The 20,836-nt window shown below is 44.8% G+C and overlaps 1 protein-coding gene across 1 annotated transcript in view; it reads left to right on the forward strand.

Moving 5' to 3' along the window:
• The window catches only part of THBS2 (thrombospondin 2), a 232,807-nt gene that overhangs the window by 183,578 nt on the left and 28,393 nt on the right, over positions 1–20,836 (forward strand). The window contains exons 18-21 of the mRNA XM_044289074.1: positions 4,327–4,554; positions 8,052–8,323; positions 8,765–8,862; positions 10,108–10,247. Coding sequence (XP_044145009.1) covers positions 4,327–4,554; positions 8,052–8,323; positions 8,765–8,862; positions 10,108–10,247 — 738 coding nt within the window. The remainder of the gene's footprint in view (positions 1–4,326; positions 4,555–8,051; positions 8,324–8,764; positions 8,863–10,107; positions 10,248–20,836) is intronic.

Below are 20,836 nucleotides of genomic sequence, written 5' to 3' on the forward strand. Positions count from 1 at the left end.
GGCTGGAAAAAGTAAATTTGAGCATAACGAAGAGCTGTAAGATCAATTAACACTAATTAGGTCAATTGGCAACATGATTGGGTATAAAAAGAGCTTCTCAGAGTGGCAGTGTCTCTCAGAAGCCAAGATGGCTAGAGGATCACCAATTCCCACAATGTTGTGCAGAAAGATAGTGGAGCAATATCAGAAAGGTGTTACCCAGCGAAAAATTGCAAAGACTTTGCATCTATCATCCGAAGATTCAGAGAATCTGGAACAATCTCTGTCAAGGGTCAAGGCCATAAAACCATACTGGATGCCCGTGATCTCCGGGCCCTTATACGACACTGCACCACAAACAGGAATGCTACTGCAAAGGAAATCACAGAATAGGCTCAGGAATACTTCCAGAAACCATTGTCAGTGAACACAATCCACCCTGCCATTCGCCGTTGCCAGCTGAAACTCTACAGTGCAAAGAAGAAGCCATTTCTAAGCAAGATCTACAAGCTCAGGCGCTTTCACTGGGCCAGGGATCATTTAAAATGGAGTGTGGCAAAATGGAAGACTGTTCTGTGGTCAGACGAGTCATGATTCGAAGTTCTTTTTGGAAATCTGGGACGCCATGTCATCCGGACCAAAGAGGACAAGGACAACCCAAGTTGTTATCAACGCTCAGTTCAGAAGCCTGCATCTCTGATGGTATGGGGTTGCATGAGTGCATGTGGCATGGGCAGCTTGCATGTCTGGAAAGGCACCATCAATGCAGAAAAATATATTCAGGTTCTAGAACAACATATGCTCCCATCCAGACGTCATCTCTTTCAGGGAAGACCCTGCATTTTTCAACAAGATAATGCCAGACCACATTCTGCATCAATCACAACATCATGGCTGCGTAGGAGAAGGATCCGGGTACTGAAATGGCCAGTCTGCAGTCCAGATCTTTCACCTATAGAGAACATTTGGCGCATCATAAAGAGGAAGGTGCAACAAAGAAGGCCCAAGACGATTGAACAGTTAGAGGCCTGTATTAGACAAGAATGGGAGAGCATTCCTATTTCTAAACTTGAGAAACTGGTCTCCTCGGTCCCCAGATGTCTGTTGAGTGTTGTAAGAAGAAGGGGAGATGCCACACAGTGGTGAAAATGGCCTTGTCCCAACTTTTTGGGGATTTGTTGACACCATGAAATTCTGATTCAACATATTTTTCCCTTAAAATGGTACATTTTCTCAGTTTAAACTTTTGTTCCGTGATTTATGTTCTATTCTGAATAAAATATTAGAAGTTGGCACCTCCACATCATTGCATTCAGTTTTTATTCACGATTTGTATAGTGTCCCAACTTTTTTGGAATCCGGTTTGTACTAACATTTCTGCACAAATCCTTTATCTCGGATTTAGGAATTCTAAATCCAAAGGGTTTGAACTCATATAGCCCTTTTGAAAAAAATCTGACAAGATAGCCATCTCCTAATGTTCATTTCCACATATCTGTGTAGGCCTTATACTATGGACTCTTTTTCTTTGCAATAGTTCTGACTGGACTTCACATTATTTGAGAAAAGCTTTGCAGATTGTATTTAGTAAAGGCTTTCATCTTTCCCTAGATGTTTAGAATGTGGGATAATTTCCTGTCATTATTGCATAGAAATCATACAGCTTGGAGACCTGTCACCTGTGCTAACATCAGCAGCTGCATTTTCCTGGCTTCCTTGGTCATTGATGCCATTAGTTTGGGCTCCTTATATGATATTAAGCCTAAACTGCACCAATTGCTCAGTAACAAGATAAAACAGCAGCAGAATGTATGGAGTAGCAGCTTCAGCTAGGTAAAGGTGCAGCACGCCAGACCTGCAGGGTATAGCGACAGTGAGGTCACGGGCAATCGAGGGTTACTCACTTACTAGTTCCTCTGGGGCACACTGTGGGTGTAGAGACCTGGCCTGATGTTGGGTGAGGTGCCCTGGTTGTTGCAGGTGTTTAGAGTGCCTGAGGCAAGGTCCCTTTAAGGATCATGACGCCAGTGCCTGTAACGGTGGCACACCGGTTTTCTGTAGCAATAAGTGAGGTACACGGATGATATGGTTAACCAAACGTTGCTTTACTTATAACAGTCCAACTTTGTACATCAAGAGGGTAATACAGTCCTTTACAGTCCCAAATGCACAGCAGGTTTATGACACAGCAGGTTTCAATCTCGCAAGATACTTGGAGGGTATATAATTAATGCTTGGCAGTGCTATGCTGCTCTATCCCCACAGCTATTCTAGCTGGCTGGATCCCAAGGCCCGGATGCCTATTCGCTGGCTTAAATCCTTGGTATGAAGTCCTTCCTCCAGTATTGGCACTTGCTTAAGGTTACAATACCTTTGTTTCCTAGCTGTCTCTCTCTGCTTCAGGTGACAGGTGACTGCAGGTTGCTCCCAGGAGGTGCTGTCCTACTACTGGGGTATCTCAACTGAGCTATCCTTAGCCTCAGGAGCTTCAGGCTGACAAGGTAACTCCTCTAGTCCCCTGGAATACACTACGGTCTCCAAGCAGGCTGTACTCCATCTAGCCCCTTGGTGCAGCTAGTAACCAGGACTATCCAGCTGCATGTCAGGAGGAGGCCCTCAGCATATTTTGGGCTGGTGCCTTCTCACTTCTGTCTCCACAGACTCCTGACTATGACCTAACCACTCCCTGTCTGGGCCTGGACATTTATACTAGGGGCTCCCTATCTCCCTCTAGTGTCTGGAATGCTAAATTACACCCACCTAGGCCTGCAAAGCATATAACAGGGAAAACCATTGCATGTAAAACACACAGTAAATTACATTAAATGCATAGATCAATACAATATCACTGTCCCTTGTGAGTAGAAGTACACGCTACCCAATTGACCCTTGTGTAGTGCCCACTCCTACCTAGTGGGACACTACAAAGGCAGCTGCTATTTTTGGAGGAGATGACAGGTCGCAATAAAGTGTGATTCCAGACGTATTTTGTATGCCATTAAAACATAAAAAAAATATGCATTGCCACATCCTTAACATCCTTACATTAAAATGAACTCAATTATACCATTAAAAATAGAATTCCAAGATTGCTAGTTTTTATTTATCTTGTCTCATGGAATAAAAAGTTGTATGTACCCCAAAATGGTAGCAGTAAAGGACTACAATTTGACCTTGTCATTTGCTTGTCATTTACACTGCAGGGTGAATGGCATAGAAACAAAACCCCAAAAATACATTATATCCTAAAATGGTGCCATTAAAAAACTACAACTCATCCCAGAAAAGACAACACCTCCTATAGCTACATTGATGGAAAAATAAAAAAGTAACAGCTGTCAAAACTGGAAAATATTCTCAGCAGCTTTAAAGCTCTAAAGAACTGCATCAGAGCCATTAAACCCCAATGTGGGCTACATTACAGAGACATTGTCTAGTCACTAGACAATTAAAGGGATTGTCTGCCTTTTTCTTACTTATGATCTATCATCTGGATAGGTCAGCAGCATCTTATTGGTGCGGGTCCGACACTCAGGACCTCCACCAATCAGCTGTTTGAGGAAGCAGCGGGGCTTGCAGTAGTGCAGCGGCCTTCTCATAGCTTCCTGTAGGATAGTGATGTCAGGAATATAGCTCAGCCCCATATTCAGAAAAATTAGGACAACCTCTTTATGGTAGTTAAGAGGCTAACTGTAAAGGTACCTTGGAACCGAATCCGAGTTCAGGAAATGTTTTTTTTACAACAGGAATTGATTTATGAAATTATTATGCAAAGTCTTGCGAATCAACTTCAGATGTTTCATCGATTTGCTCATCCCTAATCAGTTTCCATCTTTCAGAACTGCTAGAGCCTTTTTGGCAGTTCAAATCTTGTATCAAAGTAATGTTTTTATATATTCTCCTTTTGTGGTTTCCATGAGTTTTAACCTATAGCCTTTACTTGTGAAAGATATTCATTTTTCTTTTGCAATCACATATGTATGGCCTTAAGCTTAGTTTCATGATTTATGGAATCTTGATCCTGATAGTGAAGCCACAGCAGTATGCGCTTGATATTAAATATCCATTATGGAATGTTCCTTCAGGCAACTATGTCAGGGATAAAAGGCCTAAGCCAGTCTTTGCTAAATGACATACCTTGCAGTATGCCAAACTTTAATGAATCAGTGAGAAGTACCTCTATCCAGTATTACTGCAGAAAGTACTCACAGCAAGACTAAAGAAACTTTTATGTGAAAAAAAATAATTTGGTCTTTCTTTTGTCTTTAAAAAAATGTTCAGCTATTTTTTGGTATACAATCTATTGCTGATGAATATTATTGTCATATTACTTTTTTTTCTTTACAGGTGATGGCCGTGGTGATGCCTGCAAGGATGATTTTGATAATGACAGCATTCCTGACATTTTTGATGTCTGCCCAGAAAACAGTGGAATTAGTGAGACAGACTTTAGAAAATTCCAGATGGTTCCTCTGGATCCTAAGGGAACAGCACAGATTGATCCCAATTGGGTCATTCGCCACCAGGGCAAAGAACTAGTTCAGACTGCCAATTCTGATCCTGGAATAGCCGTGGGTATGTTAATGCAATAGTGAATGTTCTGTTTACAGTCTTATTGGTCACCTAAATGGTTACTCTCATTCATCTTATTCATGCATCAGAAAGATGCCCTGTTTGCTCCCTAAAGATAACCTCTACGATGGAAAGGACAAATGAACAAATATGAACTCCAGGTGAAACATCACAAAACTAGTACACAAGAGTCTTTTCCTCTGCATTTCCCCATGACCAGGGGGAGACACCGACTCATTACAATGTAAATCCCCATATAGAAGCAACAAATGAGCAATGTAAAAACTAGCCTACCTAACCAATTTTTACTTTTGACGTATACAAAAAAAAAATATATTAAATTATGAATTTAAAACAAATCTTAAATAAATCCCCATGCATTATACTCTTATTGACACACACAAAAAAATAATAATGCATCAAGAAGGAGATATTGGAACGAAATTAAACTTTACATATGTATGTGAATATAATGATGCTATATGTAAGTGATTACAACATTAGAGTGAAAGGATATTATTATGGGGAACTGTACAATTGAAAGGAGGCTATAGTATTCAGATGGTTGGGTATGGAGGCATACGTGTTCCGTGTGGTACTCTGTGGCACATTTGCCCCGACATGGTACAGGTTTTTGCTGTTTTCCACCACTCGTCACTTTCCTTAAAAGTGGACATAGGCTGAGTAGAGTTTAGTGGGAGGGGTGTGGACTCCTGTAGCATGGCACATTTACACCAGAAACTGGCGTAAGGTATAGCATAAAGGCTATGTATACCTTTTGTGGGCAATTTTTTTATTATTATTGCATTATTATATTATTATTATAAAAAATATTGAGCCATTCTGTCACAAAGGGCTAACTACCTGTGTGAACGCTACCTTTTACTTTCATTTTGAACCGGTCATCTAATATACCTTATTTCTAAATTACTGAAAGGTCATAAACACTTATTTAAGGGCTCTTTCACGCCTGCGTTCTTGTCTTCCGGCATAGAGTTGCGTCGTCCAGTTTTATCTTAATGCATTCTGAATGGAGTGAAATCCATTCAGGATGCATCAGGATGTCTTCAGTTCCGGAACAGAACGTTTTTTGGCCGGAGAAAATACCGCAGCATGCTGCGCTTTTTGCTCCGGCCCAAAATCCTGAAGACTTGCCGCAAGGCCGGATCCGGAATTAATGCCTATTGAAAGGCATTGATCCGGATCCGGCCTTAAGCTAAACGTCGTTGGATGACGTGATCGCATGGCACGTCATCCATGCGCATGGGGCGCTCTGACGTCATTCTGGAGCGCCCCGGGAGCCGCTCGGACTGTAAGTATACCGCTCCCCGCTCCTACTATGGCAACCAGGACTTTAATAGCGTCCTGGGTGCCATAGTAACACTGAAAGCATTTGAAGACGGATCCGTCTTCAAATGCTTTCAGTACACTTGCGTTTTTCCGGATCCGCCGTGTAAATCCGGCAAGTGGAGTACACGCCGGATCCGGACAACGCAAGTGTGAAAGAGGCCTTAGCCACATTATTATCATTATTATCAGTAATATAAGAATTGAACTATAATAAGTAGGCCATCAGGTTTGCTGACTGACAGAGCCTGCTACTAGAGAAACTCAGCCCTGTACAGATAAAAAAAAGTTCCAGATTTTTAAATGAGTAAATTTAAAATGAGTAAATGCAATCATTTTCTCTCTCTGCCTCCTGCTTACTAGTTACTGCACTGCTCCCTTACATGTGCTCTGCCTGTTATTTAATAAGCAAACATGTACGGCCTAATATGTCCCCAGCCAATGTGTCTCTAGCCCACCTGGGTCTGCTGTTACTAAACAGAAAATACTTCAAGAAATAGTGGCCTGCTGGTTCCCCTACAGCAAAGGCCAGATCCCTGTACTGGGAGGAAAGGGTGAAAAGTAGGATGAAAAACACTTAGATAATGCCCTTAGGGATCAGAATAGCCCTAAGTTAAATCTGTTCAGTGACACAATGGGTCCACATTAAATATTTTACATGCGTGGACTGCCAGAAGATGCACTTGTCTTATTTCCGTGCACTTTTTATTTTATGACAGTCAAGACTCAAACAGTCTACATGCATAAATGTATCAAAATGTACTGCATAAAAACCGTAAAATGTCATACATACTATATCTGTCTGACTTCACTATTGTGTGTGATAAAGAAGTGTCAAAACAGCAGGGATGTCCCAACCAATTATTTGATGCAAATTAAATTGGGGTTTATATATAATTTCCCATCTCACTATGCAAATTCAAACAATCGTCCAGTCACAAATACCTAAGCTTAATCTAATGCATTATCTAATACAGATTTTTGTTAAGGAAGTAGTGTTTGTTTGTTTATGGCAACAGTCAGTGTGTAAAAATGTAAATTTGGACTGAGAGAAATCTATACCATTGGTCAGAAATACATTCTTCTCTTTGGATTTTAATTATGATTGTGACTGTAACATATTGTCACGAGGGTGTCAGGAGCCACGTCTGACTCTGTTATACCCGGGGTCAGGAAGTCGCAGCGGGTGGCTGCGCGCTGTCTAAAAATCATGCTGCTTCTTAATGATAGCTTTCTGTGTTTGCCTTGCAATCCTTTTTGTCTCACTCAGGGATCCGTAGCTTCTTCTCCTCAGCAGTTTCTTGTCTGTCACTCCCAACCTCCTTATATTCTCCTCTCCCACTTCTCTGGTTGCCAGATATAGAGCTTCCTTCCTGGACATCTATACTGACCCACTGGAGCTGTGTAGCTGTGATTCCTGGTTGTTGTTCCAGAGCGTTACCCTCCGGATCCCTGTTGGGCTTTTGTTGTCTGCTGTTGTCGCCCACCTGGGATTATATGTTTTGTCTGTATTGTCTGTCCTCTCCTTGGTGTTTTCCTTTAGTGTTAGTGGTGCGGACTAGTGTTCCCACCGCCCTATTCACTACGTAGGGCTCATCTCGGGGAAAGCCAGGGTTTAGGCACGTGATCGGTGTACGGGTGAGGAACCCGTCTAGGGACGTCAGGGCAGCCAGGTGCCAGCCTCAAGGTAAGTTAGGGGTCACCACCTTTCCCTCTCCCTTGGACAGAGCCTTCCCATTTCCCTCCCTTTGCGTCACATATGTGATCGGCACTCATTGCCAACAGTCACCTTTACTGCTATGAACAGGCTACTGTGTACAGTAGCTGTAACATATGCCTGCTCTGTCAGCTTTAAATACTATATTTATGGTTTTAAAGCATGCCCAAGGTCGTGGTCCTAGCCACCATCTATCCTGAGCTATACCTTTTACTAGGCAGGACGTATCAAACATAACTTGGCTATCAAAGTGTTTCCTCCCGGAGCGTACAGGTTGAATTCATTGCTTTCAAATGGATGAGTATTGTATTTTATATCTAATAGCCACTTTTATTAACTCACAATTATTGTTTCCAAATTGTTTTATGCCTTCTAAGTTGTAACTAGTTCAGCATTCATAATTAATATACTTAAAATGTATTTATTTGTCACCTAGGTTATGATGAATTCAGTGCAGTGGACTTCAGTGGAACATTTTTTGTGAATACAGATCGGGATGATGACTATGCTGGCTTTGTTTTTGGTTATCAGTCTAGCAGCAGGTTTTATGTTCTCATGTGGAAACAAGTCACACAGACATACTGGGAAGATAAACCATCCAGGGCCTATGGTTACTCTGGAGTTTCACTAAAAGTTGTCAATTCTACAACAGGCACTGGTGAGCACTTAAGAAATGCTCTTTGGCATACCGGAAATACACAAGGAGAGGTAAAAACTAATTTATTATTTAACTATTGTTACTAGAGATGAGCGAATCGACTTCAGATGAAACATCCGAAGTTGATTCGCATAAAACGTTGTTCTAATACTGTACGGAGCAGGAGCTCCGTACAGTATTAGAATACATTAGCTGCGATGAGCCGAAGACTTTGCGCAATAAATTCATAAATTAATTTGTACTGTAAAAAAAACGAACTTGGATTTTAATTTTTTTTTTTACAGTAGAAATGAAGTTATTGCACAAAGTCTCGCAAGACTTCGCGAAGTAATAACTTCGGCTCATCAGAGCCAATACATTCTAATACTGTACGAAGCTCCTGCTCTGTACAGTATTAGAACAAAGTTTTATGCAAATTGACTTTGGATGTTGTTACCTTCAGTATACATTTTTATTGCATTCTGTGCTAACATAAACCTTAACTTTCTTAGGTGAGAACATTGTGGCATGATCCCAAGAATATTGGCTGGAAAGATTATACTGCATATAGGTGGCATCTAACTCACAGACCAAAGACTGGTTATATTAAGTAAGATATGTAGTATCATGTTTCAAACTTATTATGTATTATTGTGTAGACATGTGCAGTAATGGCAAGTTTACATGGCCCAATAGTTAGGGAGAAAGTGCCTGCAAACGTTTGCTCCTGACAATCCGCCCTTCTAAGGCTCCATTCACACGTCCGCTGCCTGGACATGGAATTGCGGATCCGCACTTCCGTTCCGCAAAAAAAATAGAACATGTCCTATTCTTGTCCGCAATTGCGGACAAGAACAGGCATATTCTATTAGAGCCGGCAATGTTGCGGATGTGTGAATGGAGCCTAAAGGTGCAGCTGATCATCTGATGAGCCAGCAAAACCCTTGTTAATCAGATGAAACTGTTGTTTCTGCAGGCAAGTAAATTATCGTTTGTGGGCAGCAGATCATGCTTTCTAAACTGCACTCTGCTGCCTAGAAACAATGCAGCTGTATGAGGAAGAGGGATCGCAATAGTGATACCTCATTCTCATTCCTTGAAGATGATCGCTGCATGTAAATGTAGAACTTCACCCCCACTGATCTAGCAGCCAGGTGCCTGGAAGGAATGCTTCTTTCTCAGTAATCGACTGCTCCTTGCCCTGTGTAAACTCATCATTACTTTCTTCTAAAGGGCAAACTCCCAGCGTGATTTAGATATCCTTGATGTTTTATATCACTTGTGGAATGCTTAATTTTTGTCTGTATTTGTTTGTTCGGGTGACTTTTAACATGAATTGGTGTTTGTATATATATATCGCAAACAAGTGCTTCTTTTTGCTCTGCTCTGTTTTTTTTTTATTTTTGCAAAACAGACATAAGTATCTAAACTTTACTGCTTTGGCCATTTCTCTGTCATGTGGGCTTGGGACATTTTGCACATCTGGTATACAGAACAATTTCATAGCATTTTCATGTACAAACTCCCCTCTTCCAGATTATAAATGACAACCCTTCCTGCAAAAAAAGTCTCATGCAGTCTTGTTGATGGAAAGGTTAAAATTAGGTGTGCCCTCTGCTGTTTGATTCACACAGCCGGGCATAAGTATGATCAGTAGGGATATGTTACAATGTCCACCAGTCAGTTATAGTTGTGTCTGCATAGGCACTTGACTTAAGAAATAAAATAAAAATTGAGAGCTAAGAATCAGAATACCACAGAAAATCAGCCATCAAAAACATCTGAACACTGAAAATGAAAAAAAAAATTTTTTTTCTGTAAACCATCAATGCTAACCTTCTTTTCTGTGCCTTAGAGTTGTTGTCTATGAAGGAAAACAGATCATGGCAGACTCTGGCCCACTATTTGACAAGACCTATTCAGGTGGACGGCTGGGATTGTTTGTTTTCTCCCAAGAGTTGGTATATTTCTCTGATCTCAAGTATGAATGCAAAGGTGAGTGTTATGTTTTTAAAGGCACTGTAGCCTGCATTTTTTGAAGAATTCGATATTTTAGTCAAATTATTGATCATACTGTATATGCCAAAAATGTATTGGTGCTACATCTGCACAACAAGGTCACCAACACTAGGAAGACCGGACTAGCGGCTTAACATAATGCAAAATTAAAGACTAAGGCTTTCTTGATTTTGCTTTTATTGTGGTTAAAGTGGACTCAAAACTGTCTAGGAAAGGAATTCTGAAGGATATCCAAGATGACTTAGATGAAAAGAGTTAGCAAAAATATATGAAAAATCATGCTATGACTAGAGTTGAGCGGACACCTGGATGTTCGGGTTCGAGAAGTTCTGCCGAACTTCCCGAAAATGTTCGGGTTCGGGATCCGAACCCGATCCGAACTTCGTCCCGAACCCCATTGAAGTCAATGGGGACCTGAATTTTTCGGCACTAAAAAGGCTGTAAAACATCCCAGGAAAGGGCTAGAGGGCTGCAAAGGGCAGCAACATGTAGGTAAATCCCCTGCAAACAAATGTGGATAGGGAAATGAATTAAAATAAAAATTAAATAAATAAAAATTAACCAAAATCAATTGGAGAGAGGTCCCATAGCAGAGAATCTGGCTTCACGTCACCCACCACTGGAACAGTCCATTCTCAGATATTTAGGCCCCGGCACCCAAGCAGAGGAGAGAGGTCCCGTAACAGAGAATCTGTCTTCATGTCAGCAGAGAATCAGTCTGCATGTCATAGCAGAGAATCAGGCTTCACGTCAGCCACCACTGCAAACAGTCCATTTTCATAAATTTAGGCCAAGCACCCAGGCAGAGGAGAGAGGTCCCATAACAGACAATCTGGCTTCATGTCAGCAGAGAATCAGTCTTCATATCATAGCAGAGAATCAGGCTTCACGTCAGCCACCAATGCAACAGTCCATTGTCAGATATTTAGGCCCAGCACCCAGGCAGAGGAGAGAGGTCCCGTAACAGACAATCTGGCTTCATGTCAGCAGAGAATCAGTCTTCATATCATAGCAGAGAATCAGGCTTCACATCAGCCACCAATGCAACAGTCCATTGTCAGATATTTAGGCCCAGCACCCAGGCAGAGGAGACAGGTCCCGTAACAGACAATCTGGCTTCATGTCAGCAGAGAATCAGTCTTCATATCATAGCAGAGAATAAGGCTTCATGTCACCCACCACTGCAACAGTCCATTTTCATAAATTTAGGCCCAGCACCCAGGCAGAGGAGAGAGGTCCCGTAACAGACAATCTGGCTTCATGTCGGCAGAGAATCAGTCTGCATATCCTAGCAGAGAATCAGGCTTCACGTCAGCCACCACTGCAACAGTCCATTGTCAGATATTTAGGCCCAGCACCCAGGCAGAGGAGAGAGGTCCCGTAACAGACAATCTGGCTTCATGTCAGCAGAGAATCAGTCTTCACATCATAGCAGAGAATCAGGCTTCACGTCAGCCACCAATGCAACAGTCCATTGTCAGATATTTAGGCCCAGCACCCAGGCAGAGGAGAGAGGTCCCGTAACAGAGAATCTGGCTTCATGTCAGCAGAGAATCAGTCTTCATGTCATAGCAGAGAATCAGGCATCACGTCACCCACTACTGTAACAGTCCATTTTCATAAATTTAGGCCCAGCACCCAGGCAGAGGAGAGAGGTCCCGTAACAGACAATCTGGCTTCATGTCAGCAGAGAATCAGTCTTCATATCATAGCAGAGAATCAGGCTTCACGTCAGCCACCACTGTAACAGTCCATTGTCAGATATTTAGGCCCAGCACCCAGGCAGAGGAGAGAGGTCCCGTAACAGAGAATCTGGCTTCATGTCAGCAGAGAATCAGTCTTCATATCATAGCAGAGAATCAGGCTTCACGTCAGCCACCACTGTAACAGTCCATTGTCAGATATTTAGGCCCAGCACCCAGGCAGAGGAGAGAGGTCCCGTAACAGACAATCTGGCTTCATGTCAGCAGAGAATCAGTCTTCACATCATAGCAGAGAATCAGGCTTCACGTCAGCCACCAATGCAACAGTCCATTGTCAGATATTTAGGCCCAGCACCCAGGCAGAGGAGAGAGGTCCCGTAACAGAGAATCTGGCTTCATGTCAGCAGAGAATCAGTCTTCATGTCATAGCAGAGAATCAGGCATCACGTCACCCACTACTGTAACAGTCCATTTTCATAAATTTAGGCCCAGCACCCAGGCAGAGGAGAGAGGTCCCGTAACAGACAATCTGGCTTCATGTCAGCAGAGAATCAGTCTTCATATCATAGCAGAGAATCAGGCTTCACGTCAGCCACCACTGTAACAGTCCATTGTCAGATATTTAGGCCCAGCACCCAGGCAGAGGAGAGAGGTCCCGTAACAGAGAATCTGGCTTCATGTCAGCAGAGAATCAGTCTTCATGTCATAGCAGAGAATCAGGCTTCACGTCACCCACCACTGTAACAGTCCATTTTCATAAATTTAGGCCCAGCACCCAGGCAGAGGAGAGAGGTCCCGTAACAGACAATCTGGCTTTATGGCAGCAGAGAATCAGTCTTCATATCATAGCAGAGAATTAGGCTTCACGTCAGCCACCACTGCAACAGTCCATTGTCAGATATTTAGGCCCAGCACCCAGGCAGAGGAGAGAGGTCCCGTAACAGACAATCTGGCTTCATGTCAGCAGAGAATCAGTCTTCATATCATAGCAGAGAATCAGGCTTCACGTCAGCCACCAGTGCAACAGTCCATTGTCAGATATTTAGGCCCAGCACCCAGGCAGAGGAGAGAGGTCCCGTAACAGAGAATCTGGCTTCATGTCAGCAGAGAATTAGTCTGCATGTCATAGCAGAAAATCAGGCTTCACGTCAGCCACCACTGCAACAGTCCATTGTCAGATATTTAGGCCCAGCACCCAGGCAGAGGAGAGAGGTCCCGTAACAGAGAATCTGGCTTCATGTCAGCAGAGAATTAGTCTGCATGTCATAGCAGAAAATCAGGCTTCACGTCACCCAACATTGTAACAGTCCATTGGCATATATTTAGGCCCCGGCACCCAGACAGAGGAGAGGTTCATTCAACTTTGGGTAGCCTCGCAATATAATGGTAAAATGAAAATAAAAATAGGATTGAATGAGGAAGTGCCCTAGAGTACAATAATATATGGTTAAGGGGAGGTAGATAATGTCTAATCTGGACAAGGGACGGACAGGTCCTGTGGGATCCATGCCTGGTTCATTTTTATGAACGTCAGCTTGTCCACATTGGCTGTAGACAGGCGGCTGCGTTTGTCTGTAATGACGCCCCCTGCCGTGCTGAATACACGTTCAGACAAAACGCTGGCCGCCGGGCAGGCCAGCACCTCCAAGGCATAAAAGGCTAGCTCTGGCCACGTGGTCAATTTAGAGACCCAGAAGTTGAATGGGACCGAACCATCAGTCAGTACGTTGAGGGGTGTGCACACGTACTGTTCCACCATGTTTGTGAAATGTTGCCTCCTGCTAACACGTTGCGTAGCAGGTGGTGGTGCAGTTAGCTGTGGCGTGTTGACAAACTTTTCCACATCTCTGCCATGCTAACCCTGCCCTCAGAGGAGCTGGCCGTGACACAGCTGCCTTGGCGACCTCTTGCTCCTCCTCTGCCTTGGGCTTCCACTTGTTCTCCTGTGACATTTGGGAATGCTCTAAGCAGCGCATCTACCAACGTGCGCTTGTACTCGCGCATCTTCCTATCACGCTCCAGTGCAGGAAGTAAGGTGGGCACATTGTCTTTGTAGCGTGGATCCAGCAGGGTGGCAACCCAGTAGTCTGCACACGTTAAAATGTGGGCAACTCTGCTGTCGTTGCGCAGGCACTGCAGCATGTAGTCGCTCATGTGTGCCAGGCTGCCCAGGGGTAAGGACAAGCTGTCCTCTGTGGGAGGCGTATCGTCATCGTCCTGCCTTTCCCCCAGCCACGCACCAGTGATGGGCCCGAGCTGCGTTGGGTGCCACCCCGCTGTGACCATGCTTCATCCTCATCCTCCTCCACCTCCTCCTCATCCTCGTCCTCCTCGTCCTCCAGTAGTGGGCCCTGGCTGGCCACATTTGTACCTGGCCTCTGCTGTTGCAAAAAACCTCCCTCTGAGTCACTTTGAAGAGACTGGCCTGAAAGTGCCAAAAATGACCCCTCTTCCTCCTCCTCTTCCTCCTCCTCCTGGGCCACCTCCTCTTCCATCATCGCCCTAAGTGTTTTCTCAAGGAGACATAGAAGTGGTATTGTAACGCTGATAATGGCGTCATCGCCACTGGCCATGTTGGTGGAGTACTCGAAACAGCGCAACAGGGCACACAGGTCTCGCATGGAGGCCCAGTCATTGGTGGTGAAGTGGTGCTGTTCCGCAGTGCGACTGACCCGTGCGTGCTGCAGCTGAAACTCCACTATGGCCTGCTGCTGCTCGCACAGTCTGTCCAGCATGTGCAAGGTGGAGTTCCACCTGGTGGGCACGTCGCATATGAGGCGGTGAGCGGGAAGGTCGAAGTTACGCTGTAGCGCAGACAGGCGAGCAGCGGCAGGATGTGAACGCTGATGGCACAGCGTGCAAACCACTCGGTCTTGTCGTCAGCACATTGTTTGAAGAAGTGCCATGCCAGGGAACTCCTTGAAGCTGCCTTTGGGGTGCTCGGTCCAAGATGGCGGTGGTCAGTGGCAGGCGGAGTCTCTTGGCGGCGGGTGTTCTGCTTTTGCCCACTGCTCCCTCTTTTGCTACGCTGTTGGCTCGGTCTCACCACTGCCTCTTCCTCCGAACTGTGAAAGTCAGTGGCACGACCTTCATTCCATGTGGGGTCTAGGACCTCATCGTCCCCTGCATCGTCTTCCACCCAGTCTTGATCCCTGACCTCCTGTTCAGTCTGCACACTGCAGAAAGACGCAGCAGTTGGCACCTGTGTTTCGTCATCATCAGAGACATGCTGAGGTGGTATTCCCATGTCCTCATCATCAGGAAACATAAGTGGTTGTGCGTCAGTGCATTCTATGTCTTCCACCGCTGGGGAAGGGCTGGGTGGATGCCCTTGGGAAACCCTGCCAGCGGAGTCTTCAAACAGCATTAGAGACTGCTGCATAACTTGAGGCTCAGACAGTTTCCCTGGTATGCATGGGGGTGATGTGACAGACTGATGGGGTTGGTTTTCAGGCACCATCTGTGCGCTTTCTGCAGAAGACTGGGTGGGAGATAATGTGAACATGCTGGATCCACTGTCGGCCACCCAATTGACTAATGCCTGTACCTGCTCAGGCCTTACCATCCTTAGAACGGCATTGGGCCCCACCATATATCGCTGTAAATTCTGGTGGCTACTGGGACCTGAGGTAGTTGGTACACTAGGACGTGTGGATGTGGCAGAACGGCCACGTCCTCTCCCAGCACCAGAGGGTCCACTAACACCACCACGACCATGTCCACGTTCGCGTCCCTTACTAGATGTTTTCCTCATTGTTATGGTTCACCACAACAACAAAAATATTATTTGGCCCAATGTATTGTATTCAAATTCAGCTGAATATAAATTTGAGGCCTAGTATTTAGGCGCTGGGTGACAGGTATGGGTTTACTGACAGAATTAGACTTGGAAATGCACAGTAGCGTGTGTGTGAAGTTATTCAGAATGACCCTATGTGCACCTTGAATATAATATACCCTTTTAGGGATAGATTTCAAATAGCTCTGATACAGCAGAAACCACTAAATTAGGAAATTGCTAAATTGGGAATTGTATTTCAACCCAGAACAAAAAATGTGCTTTGACGGACACTAAATAACTTGCCCAGCCACAACAGTACAGCAGTAACGACAGATTTAGCGGGATATAAATTTGAGGCCTAGTATTTAGGCGCTGGGTGACAGGTATAGATTTACTGACAGAATTAGACTTGGAAATGCACAGTAGCGTGTGTGTGAAGTTATTCTGAATGACCCTATGTGCACCTTGAATATTATATACCCTTTTATGGATGTATTTAAAGTAGGCCTGATACAGCAGAAACCACTAAATTAGGAAATTGCTAAATTGGGAATTGTATTTCAACCCAGAACAAAAACTGTGCTTTGACGTACACTAAATAACTTGCCCAGCCACAACAGTTCAGCAGTAACGACAGATTTAGCTGGATATAAACTTGAGGCCTAGTATTTAGGCGCTGGGTGACAGGTATACGTTTACTGACAGAATTAGACCTGGATATGGCCAAAAAATAACCACACTATTGATGGTTAAATGGACTTGGCGTGACAGCTTGACCAACCACACTACTGAGGGTTAAATGCACTTGGTGACAGGCGCAGCTTGCCCCTGATGTAGTATATGGCCAAAAAATAAACAGACTATTGCTGGTTAAATGCACTTGGTGTGACAGCTTGACCAACCACACTACTGAGGGTTAAATGCACTTGGTGACAGGCGCAGCTTGCCCCTGATGTAGTATATGGCCAAAAAATAAACAGACTATTGCTGGTTAAATGCACTTGGTGTGACAGCTTCACCCTGATGTAGGCTTTAGCCAAAAAACAACCACACCATTGAGGGTTAAATGCACTTGGTGACAGGCGCAGTTTGCCCCTGTTGTAGTATATGGCCAAAAAATAAACAGACTATTGCTGGTTAAATGCACTTGGTGTGACAGCTTCACCCTGATGTAGGCTTTAGCCAAAAAACAACCACACCATTGAGGGTTAAATGCACTTGATGACAGGCGCAGCTTGCCCCTGATGTAGTATATGGCCAAAAAATAAACAAACTATTGCTGGTTAAATGCACTTGGTGTGACAGCTTCACCCTGATGTAGGCTATAGCCAAAAAACAACCACACCATTGAGGGTTAAATGCACTTGGTCGCAGCTTGTGCTGGCGCACCACAAGACACAAAATGGCCGCCGATCACCCCAGAAAAAAAGTGACTGACAAACGGTCTGGGCAGCCTAAAAACAGTGAGCAATTGAGTATCAGAAGCTCAATGATCCACAGCTGCAGATCGATCACTGGATGGAGTCTTTTGGAGGAGTTAATCAGCCTAATCTCACCCTACTGTCGCAGCTGCAACCTCTCCCTACGCTAATCAGAGCAGAGTGACGGGCGGCGCTATGTGACTCCAGCTTAAATAGAGGCTGGGTCACATGGTGCTCTGGCCAATCACAGCCATGCCAATAGTAGGCATGGCTGTGACGGCCTCTTGGGGCAAGTAGTATGACGCTTGTTGATTGGCTGCTTTGCAGCCTTTCAAAAAGCACCAAGAAAGCGACGAACCCCGAACCCGGACTTTTACGAAAATGTCCGGGTTCGGGTCCGTGTCACGGACACCCCAAAATTCGGTACGAACCCGAACTATACAGTTCGGGTTCGCTCATCCCTAGCTATGACTGATTTGGCAAAATAAATATATAACGTTGTTCCTGCTCTCACTAGAATGTTGAGGTGGAATGAAGCCCAAACTATATGAATTTACAATAAGAACTCCATAAGTTTATGCAAAGCATTATGTCATCTATATGTGTTTATCCAAGAAATAATCTCATAACTACAGTATATAAAGTCTCACCAGCTGTAGCAATGTTAAATGTGATGCTTGGAAAGCTGGGAATTTAATGACTTCTATAATCTGTGTTAACTTTGGTACTCCTTGGTACAGTAATGAAAAATAATCACTTATCAGATGTTACTGGCATTCTAGTTGGAGGACAACAGTAAAAGACTGAGCTTACTAAAAACTATTCCCTTCTATACTGAAGGTCAGCTTGTTAAAATGGATACGCTGATACATTAGCCTCTTACTGTCCTAGGATCCTTGCTGTAGCCAAAATGCGCGTCTCAGAAAATTGCACCTTATATGTGACGAATAAAAGGATTTAATTTGCAGAAGATTAAGTGGGTGCCGGTCTCTTCTTCTAATATATGTGGGATTGTGATCTCGGACACGTGCACCACGTCTCTTGGACAGAGTGCCGGCTGACCACTACCTGATTGCTATCCTGAGTATGGGTCATAAATATTAATTCTCGGATAACCCCTTTAAAGGATGGCTTATCACTAGAGTTGAGCGAACACCTGGATGTTCGGGTTCGAGAAGTTCGGCCGAACATCCCGGAAATGTTCGGGTTCGGGATCCGAACCCGATCCGAACTTCGTCCCGAACCCGAACCCCATTGAAGTCAATGGGGACCCGAACTTTTCGGCACTAAAAAGGCTGTAAAACAGCCCAGGAAAGAGCTAGAGGGCTGCAAAAGGCAGCAACATGTAGGTAAATCCCCTGCAAACAAATGTGGATAGGGAAATGAATTAAAATAAAAATTAAATAAATAAAAATTAACCAAAATCAATTGGAGAGAGGTTCCATAGCAGAGAATCTGGCTTCCCGTCACCCACCACTGGAACAGTCCATTCTCAGATATTTAGGCCCCGGCACCCAGGCAGAGGAGAGAGGTCCCGTAACAGAGAATCTGTCTTCATGTCAGCAGAGAATTAGTCTGCATGTCATAGCAGAGAATGAGGCTTCACGTCAGCCACCACTGCAACAGTCCATTGGCATATATTTAGGCCCAGCACCCAGGCAGAGGAGGGAGGTCCCGTAACAGAGAATCTGTCTTCATGTCAGCAGAGAATTAGTCTGCATGTCATAGCAGAGAATGAGGCTTCACGTCAGCCACCACTGCAACAGTCCATTGGCATATATTTAGGCCCAGCACACACACAGGCAGAGGAGAGAGGTCCCGTAACAGAGAATCTGGCTTCATGTCAGCAGAGAATCAGTCTGCATGTCATAGCAGAGAATGAGGCTTCACGTCAGCCACCACTGCAACAGTCCATTGGCATATATTTAGGCCCAGCACACACACAGGCAGAGGAGAGAGGTCCCGTAACAGAGAATCTGGCTTCATGTCAGCAGAGAATCAGTCTGCATGTCATAGCAGAGAATGAGGCTTCACGTCAGCCACCACTGCAACAGTCCATTGGCATATATTTAGGCCCAGCACCCAGGCAGAGGAGGGAGGTCCCGTAACAGAGAATCTGTCTTCATGTCAGCAGAGAATTAGTCTGCATGTCATAGCAGAGAATGAGGCTTCACGTCAGCCACCACTGCAACAGTCCATTGGCATATATTTAGGCCCAGCACACACACAGGCAGAGGAGAGAGGTCCCGTAACAGAGAATCTGGCTTCATGTCAGCAGAGAATCAGTCTGCATGTCATAGCAGAGAATGAGGCTTCACGTCAGCCACCACTGCAACAGTCCATTGGCATATATTTAGGCCCAGCACACACACAGGCAGAGGAGAGAGGTCCCGTAACAGAGAATCTGGCTTCATGTCAGCAGAGAATTAGTCTGCATGTCATAGCAGAGAATGAGGCTTCACGTCAGCCACCACTGCAACAGTCCATTGGCATATATTTAGGCCCAGCACACACACAGGCAGAGGAGAGAGGTCCCGTAACAGAGAATCTGGCTTCATGTCAGCAGAGAATCAGTCTGCATGTCATAGCAGAGAATGAGGCTTCACGTCAGCCACCACTGCAACAGTCCATTGGCATATATTTAGGCCCAGCACACACACAGGCAGAGGAGAGAGGTCCCGTAACAGAGAATCTGGCTTCATGTCAGCAGAGAATCAGTCTGCATGTCATAGCAGAGAATGAGGCTTCACGTCAGCCACCACTGCAACAGTCCATTGGCATATATTTAGGCCCAGCACCCAGGCAGAGGAGGGAGGTCCCGTAACAGAGAATCTGTCTTCATGTCAGCAGAGAATTAGTCTGCATGTCATAGCAGAGAATGAGGCTTCACGTCAGCCACCACTGCAACAGTCCATTGGCATATATTTAGGCCCAGCACACACACAGGCAGAGGAGAGAGGTCCCGTAACAGAGAATCTGGCTTCATGTCAGCAGAGAATCAGTCTGCATGTCATAGCAGAGAATGAGGCTTCACGTCAGCCACCACTGCAACAGTCCATTGGCATATATTTAGGCCCAGCACACACACAGGCAGAGGAGAGAGGTCCCGTAACAGAGAATCTGGCTTCATGTCAGCAGAGAATCAGTCTGCATGTCATAGCAGAGAATGAGGCTTCACGTCAGCCACCACTGCAACAGTCCATTGGCATATATTTAGGCCCAGCACCCAGGCAGAGGAGGGAGGTCCCGTAACAGAGAATCTGTCTTCATGTCAGCAGAGAATTAGTCTGCATGTCATAGCAGAGAATGAGGCTTCACGTCAGCCACCACTGCAACAGTCCATTGGCATATATTTAGGCCCAGCACCCAGGCAGAGGAGGGAGGTCCCGTAACAGAGAATCTGTCTTCATGTCAGCAGAGAATTAGTCTGCATGTCATAGCAGAGAATGAGGCTTCACGTCAGCCACCACTGGAACAGTCCATTCTCAGATATTTAGGCCCCGGCACCCAGGCAGAGGAGAGAGGTCCCGTAACAGAGAATCTGTCTTCATGTCAGCAGAGAATTAGTCTGCATGTCATAGCAGAGAATGAGGCTTCACGTCAGCCACCACTGCAACAGTCCATTGGCATATATTTAGGCCCAGCACCCAGGCAGAGGAG

The sequence above is a fragment of the Bufo gargarizans genome, chromosome 4 (genome assembly GCF_014858855.1).
Source record: "Bufo gargarizans isolate SCDJY-AF-19 chromosome 4, ASM1485885v1, whole genome shotgun sequence".
NCBI classification, from domain to species: domain Eukaryota; kingdom Metazoa; phylum Chordata; class Amphibia; order Anura; family Bufonidae; genus Bufo; species Bufo gargarizans.